This window comes from Vitis vinifera, chromosome 8, assembly GCF_030704535.1.
Source record: "Vitis vinifera cultivar Pinot Noir 40024 chromosome 8, ASM3070453v1".
Lineage (NCBI taxonomy): Eukaryota > Viridiplantae > Streptophyta > Magnoliopsida > Vitales > Vitaceae > Vitis > Vitis vinifera.
In genome coordinates, this window is record NC_081812.1 from 19176006 (window position 1) to 19182974 (window position 6969).

Consider the following 6969-nt stretch of genomic DNA (forward strand, 5'->3'; position numbering starts at 1 on the left):
CATTTCTCTTTTCTTCCTATTCTTTTTCAAAATCTTAATGTTTTACACTTTTTTACCGTTGGCGACTGGACTTTCCTCACGTGGTTTTTGACTTACAATTGAAGCCGCATGCTCTGCCAACTACCCAAAAAGGAATCAAACCGGCATCTTTACGATCCGATTCTCCGCGCCCTCGAATGATTTTTGCCTATAAAATGAAACACCAATTTTGAGCAAAATGCCCTTTTTTCATTTTCATTTTTTTTCTTCAAATAATATCATCTGGGCCATGTTTTCAAACTTAAGAACCTCATGGATGCCTTTATTTTTTATTTGAAATGAAATCATCTTTTTAAATGTCATTCTTTTACAAGTTAATAAATTACATTTTAAAATTTGATTTCGATCTAATCAAAATAAATTTTGGTAATTTATAGGTGTGATAAATGGTAATGATTAAAACACCTTAATCCTATTTTTTTGAAAACGACAATAAATCAATACAAAAAATTTAAGTATAATAATATACAAAATTTATAATGATTCACAATTTAATAAGAGTTACCATGCCTTAAAATTATGAAAAGATAATACAAGAAAATTCAAAATGTCTCCATCTCCTATATTTTTGCATAAAATAGGATAACCGAATTATATATATAAAATTTTAAAAATACTTCAATTTAAAACACTCTTATTATTAGAATAATAACTGAACTTTATATATCTTAACAAGAAAAACACCTGTTTTGAAACTAAGTTTGAGAGGTGGTCTAAAAGTCTAAATTATGATTCTAACCCAATTAAAAAAAAAAAGCCCATAATACTCATAGGCCCAAAGTCAAGACTAATTTGAGTGCAAGTTTGAGAAAGAGTTTAAAGATAATATTTGTTTCATGACATGGGCTATTTTCATCCAAAATTCATTAAGCACTCCACTAAAGACATGTAACATAATTTTTGGTCAAATCGGCCCTTTAGCGGTTTAGGTATATTTTGAAATTATGGTCCAAATTAACCATTTATTTTAAATTTGTATTGAAATCTCAAATTAAAAAAAAAAGTTTTTTTTAATAAAAAAAATTATGAAACAAAGTATGAAAGAAAAATGGTCATTTGAACCAATGACTCAAAAAAATGTATTTTAATGGCTAAAAGGGGCCATTTAGAACACGGACACCACGTAACAGTTCCAGACCGATTGTCATGCTCATGGGTGCTGCAAATGCGTGGGATATGGCGGATTTCTTGGAGGCACATGTGCTGACTAGGACTGTAGTAGTTGAGGAGAGTCAGGAGTAAGAGTCGGGACCACAGTTCCCTGCTCTCCATCACCCTGCTACTCTGCTACCCTACCCTTTCAATAGCCATTAAAATTAAATCTAAAAGAAATGAAATTGTATGCTGCATAAAAATAAGGTGATGCCATCCAGTGAAGTCCATTTTTAATCTTAGCACTCGAGAGATTTTTTCCTTCGATTTTTTCGAATATCTCAGAAACGGCAAAGTGTTGGGATGATTTTATCAGTTCTGGAGGCCTCTCTCAACCGTACGTCTGCATTATGTCCCCATCTGGTGGGTGGTTGCACCTACAGCCAAAAGAAAATTGATAATAATTAATAAAAGGGGGGCAGTTTTAGGCGTGTCGATGGCCTCTCGCGCATGGCTTTTTCAGTATACGCTTTGGACTTTATATACAGTCAGCGATCAATTGTCTGGACTCTGGAGGTGTCGACATTTTATTGTGGCCAACAGTGTTGACTCCAAACATTGTTTTATTTCATTGAAAAATTGAAAATTAAAATATGCGACTATTTCAGCTTGCGGCTTGGCATTTGACCATCTGATGCATCAACTGATTCATGCGCGCATGCACCATGACTTGTACATGATATGCTTAATATTGCTTCTAAATTTTATATGTTGAATAATATATTTGTATTTAATGTAATTAATAATCTCATTATAAAATTAAATTAATATATTAATAAAATTCGTCATATACCAATAAAATATATTAAAAGAATATTAAATTTTAGATGATGAATAGACACTAAAAAACAATTAACTAAAATTAGTTTCAAATTACTTTACTCTTTCTATTTGCATATAATGGTATTTTTTTGGAATTATTTTATTAAATAAATGAATTTCAAATTAAAGGAAACTTAGGCAGCCTTTGATAAAATTAAGAATTAAGCACTAACAAACTTTAATCCTGATTTAATAAAAATGAAAAAATGTTTGGTATTTTTTAAATTTTAATTTCTTGATTTAAAAAAAAACAATTAAGTGTGAAAATTCTTTATATTTGCAAATTTAACCTTAATAAAAATTATATTGTTTAACTAGAGTGTTTAAATTTTTATTTAATAATATAATTTTATATTTTATGATTAAAGTTATACAAAATATTATTATTTTTTAGCCTAGATAAATGTAATATAATATTTTTTTGAACTATTATTTATTTTGAAAGTGAGGATAAATATTTAAAAATTTTCTCAATAGTTACATTTTATAAAGTAAAAATTGGTATAAAATGTTCATTGGATGCTTTGTCTTAACTTCAAAATCATAATTTATCCAATACGTGATTTATTATTGGCTGTGGGTAGGTCAGGGTAGGTCATGTCATGCTTATCGTGGTAGAAAATGTAACCATGTGAAGTAGTCAAAATATCTAACCATCAAACTCCAATACAAGGCTTGTAAGAGTGAGTGCAACCTTTACATTTCTATTTGCCAAACACTTGCATATTTTGAAAAATTTTGCATTATATTTATGCAATACCTTTACAAAAAATGATTTATGAGAATTATTTTCAACTTTTGAGTTCACAAATAGAATTTTATTATTAAAAATAATAAATAATTATTATTTTTAGAACTAATTTAAATAATGTGTCAAATAGGCCTTGTGCCTTGTTGGAATGGTGCCTGAGACTAACTAATTCATTTAAGAAATGGCAAATTGCCAGTTTGGTTGGAGCTAATCCAAATATAAAAATGCACAAGTCAGACCAAACTAACACACACATTTGATAAATCTGTTGCAAAGGCAGACCAGCGGAATCTCAAATCTGGGCGAGTCTTTGAAAATGTAAGATACATGTTTCGACGTCATTCCCTGCAAACTTCTCTTTGATTGCGCGTGGACTTTTTGACTGACGAGGAAATTGGTTCTCTCATGTCGCTCCTAAGAACTTCAAAAGCATCTAAGATTCCAACGTAAAAAATAACGGAGATTCAGAGAAAGGGAGGAATAGGAAGAACATGAGAAGTAGAAGTTTACGATGGGGCAGTAGCGTCTCGATTATACAGGGGAATACCGAATACGTTCGTCTTTTGTTTGTGGGGTATGCCCCGTTCCCCTTGACGATGGGTTTGAATTTGCATATCTTCAAATTCCAAATATTTATGTCAAGATAATTCGTTGTACCTTCTTATCTCCATTCATGTGGTGGAGATAAAAAAGACGGTAATAGACGTGTTTACATGGAGAAGAGAATCAATCGAAGCTGACGGTTATTTATTGTTCATCCTATTGCTAGTTAATAGGCCCATGGACGCTCCGAAGGGCGAGAGAGAGCCCAAACCCTACCATCAGAGGCATCGTGAGTCTCGCTCGCGAGATACGTGGCCACAGATGTATGAGATTGAATAAGCAAGAAAAAAAACAAAAAATGGAAAACGGCCATGTCACGTGCCAATCCCCTGCATGCTCACGTGATTCCACATCGCTCCCATCGCCCCCAAATCACCCAAGCTCGTTACAATCAAACGCAGCCAAGCAAGGCACAGGACTCCAACTCCGCAATATCCTGAATCTAAGGAGCAGCAGCAGCCGCCATGGCAACCACCCTAACAATGGCCAGGCTTCTCTCTTCCGCCAAATCCCTTTCTTTCTCTTCTTCCGCATCTGCCCTTTTCCCACCCGCTTCCCTCTCCCTCAAACTCCGCCACCCTAAGCCCCTCAGATTCTCCACCGCCATCTCCGCTACCATCGCCGTCGGTGACAAGCTCCCAGAATCCACCTTCTCCTACTTCGACTCCGCCGGCGAGCTCCAGACCACCACCGTCTCCGACCTCACCAAGGGCAAGAAAGCCATCCTCTTTGCCGTCCCCGGCGCCTTCACCCCCACTTGCTCCCAGAAACACCTCCCCGGCTTCGTTGAAAAGTCCGGCGAGCTCAAGTCAAAAGGGGTCGAAACCATCGCCTGCATCTCCGTCAACGACGCCTTCGTCATGAAGGCTTGGAAGGCCGACTTGAAGATCGAGGACCAAGTGCTCCTGTTGTCGGATGGAAATGGGGACTTCACCAAAGCTATTGGGTGCGAGCTCGATCTCAGCGACAAGCCTGTGGGTCTGGGAGTGAGGTCGAGGCGTTACGCCATGTTGGTGGACGATGGAGTTGTCAAGGTCTTGAATTTGGAGGAGGGCGGTGCGTTTACGTTCAGTGGCGCCGAGGATATCCTCAAACTTCTCTGATTTGGTTACCAGTTGTTTCTCGGTTTTGTGATTTCAGGTCTTGAATTCACGTTGTTGGATTGCTTTTGATAATAAATTTTTCTGCATTTCGGGCAATGCTAAACCATGGTTTTGAAATCTCTCTGTCTTTCTTGATCAATTAAGCCTCATATGCTGACTGGGAATGGGGAAAGTGTGGGTAATTTTCAGTTCCGTTTGATTAATTCGTGGGGATGCCGTAATAATCCCTTTAAATTAGGCGTTGTCTTGTGCAAATATATTGATTTCTTGGTGCTGTCCTTTGGACAAGACAAGAATTTAAGCATGTGGAATGCTGGTTGTTGGATGAATTGGGGCATTTGGAGAATATTAGCTGTAGTTCTATGTTCTTTGTTGGGTTGGGTGAGGTAGGTAGGCAACTTAATTACTCACCCAGTGGTAGAATAGGGTTTGATTCACAAATTTATTTTGTAAAATGATTTAATCATCAGAGTGCTTTGCAATATTGATTTCATTAATATATTATAAGCTTTGTGAATTGAAATGCCTTCCTACAAGAAGATTTTTGCATTTTTTTTGTCAGAGAGGTTGCTCCAAAATTATGGCATTGAAGTTTTGTGACATTTTGGATGTGGGATATTTGAATTTTGAATTATTAAAGCAATGGCAATCTACCATAGGAATGCTCGTTGCAATTTACATTTCATGTTAGTAGAAATCTGCAGCAAGAGAGAGAAGAACTAAAGGAGACAGAAAAATGAGGAGGGAAAAAGATATGGATAGAAAAACAGAGAAGAGAAAGAAAATAAATATTTATGGGAGTAATTGCTGTTTTCTCATCCTGCTTTAGTATATGATAATATGCATGGAGAGGGAATACTTCATACTCTCCGGGTTGAAGCAATGCAGTTTGAAAGAGCATAAATCATGCAAGAGTGATTCTCTCCTTCAAATGCTCCTTTGAATTGTTCAAATCAGTTGGGACAATCCTAGCATAAATTGTTGGAGGTGTGTTTGAATTTTCAGTTATTCTGAATTTCTCCTCTCATTTTGTAGGCTTGGAAGATCATAAAGGAAACTCTAAATATTGGCCTGTTGTGCAGGAATAACCTCTGACAACAAGGGAGACCCAAAATCTCAAACTTTGTTCCATACTTTCTTTGACGTATTTTTCATATGTTGAGTTGTAACGTCTTTTCAATATTTTTTGAACAGCTAACCTTACTGAGGGAGTGACGTTATGGTAAAATAGGTTTGTGGTTTCCTGTGTCTGATTCTAAGTACTTGGGTTGATTCGTTCTGAATTTTCACCCCACAGCATCATTCCAACGGGTGTACACACGAACTAAATTTCAATGGGTAACGCTCTACTGTTGTATCATCCTATAACCCTTGTAACAAGTTCATCCACTTGTCATTCAAAATCACAAGATTTGTGAGCTATATAAGTTACAATTCATGGTAAAATTTTGCAGAAGCAATTTAAATCTCAAGTTCTAGAACCTCGAACCCACCATATTTCCATCGGTACCATATTTATTTTATGACATTAGTACACATTGATTTTCTGAGGGCATCACCTGGGTCTTTGTGGTTTCACAATTGCAATGGAAATTGCCCAAGTTCATTGAGAGGCATCAAATGGGAAGTCTACTCCGATTCTCTGTTTTCCCTTTGTGTAAGCAGCTTCCTTTTATTGTGTGCTCTATGGGTATTGAGTTACGATCCTGTGAGCAGGGAGATGATACTCCCTCCTTTCATTTCATTTCAACTACAGTATTTTCAGCTTATTGCTTGGTGCTACTGTTGGTTTCCTTGTTGCCACCCCAGAATTTGACTACTTTCCAGCAGTAACCCTCGCCATTAAGAAAATCTACCTAACAAAAATACGAGAACCGAGGAGGGTCAATTGGCTTGATGGCAACAGTCCAACACCTCTCAGGTGTTCAGTGACTAACTACCCTTCAACCATCCTTGGAATACACCTCAGCATCCCATTTTTCTTTTCTGGCATCTCTTTCTCAACCGTGCCATGAGAGTGACAAATACCAAACTACTTAAAAAATTTCCAGATGCTTTTAATTGATTTTGTAAAACGAGTTGGGTCTGATCGAGGCCCAAGACAGGAAGGAGTTATTTGTCCTCTCTTTTTCAGACTAAGCCCTTTGTTACCCATCATATGTCCTCTATACCTGGATATATAGTTTCTTTGATGTCTTCAACATATTCATTGAGATTACTTATCTGGGAAAGAAAAAAAGAAAGGAAGTATCAAGCACCTTGAGTTCACGCGATGCAACCATCTACTTACCTCTAATCATATGAAGTTAAATATAATGGTTTAAAACTTTTCTGACTTTTTTTCTCTAAATCAAATTAACTTAATTCTCTTTGTTGGACTCTCATCTCAATTCCTCTTATCAATTTTTCTAGTTAACAACATCAGCTGGGTAACGCTTTCCACAAAAGTTACATCCATAATTTAGGCAAAAATTTGTTTACTTTTTATTTTTCATTTAT

At 36.1% G+C, this 6969-nt stretch overlaps 1 protein-coding gene across 1 annotated transcript; it reads left to right on the forward strand.

Annotated features, from left to right (window-relative positions):
* Positions 1–3772: 3772 nt before the first annotated feature.
* On the forward strand, positions 3773–4963 carry LOC100264932 (type II peroxiredoxin E). Its single transcript, NM_001281263.1, has one exon. It carries the CDS (start codon positions 3832–3834, stop codon positions 4468–4470), a length of 639 nt encoding a protein of 212 aa, NP_001268192.1. The 5' UTR covers positions 3773–3831; the 3' UTR covers positions 4471–4963.
* Positions 4964–6969: the final 2006 nt, after the last annotated feature.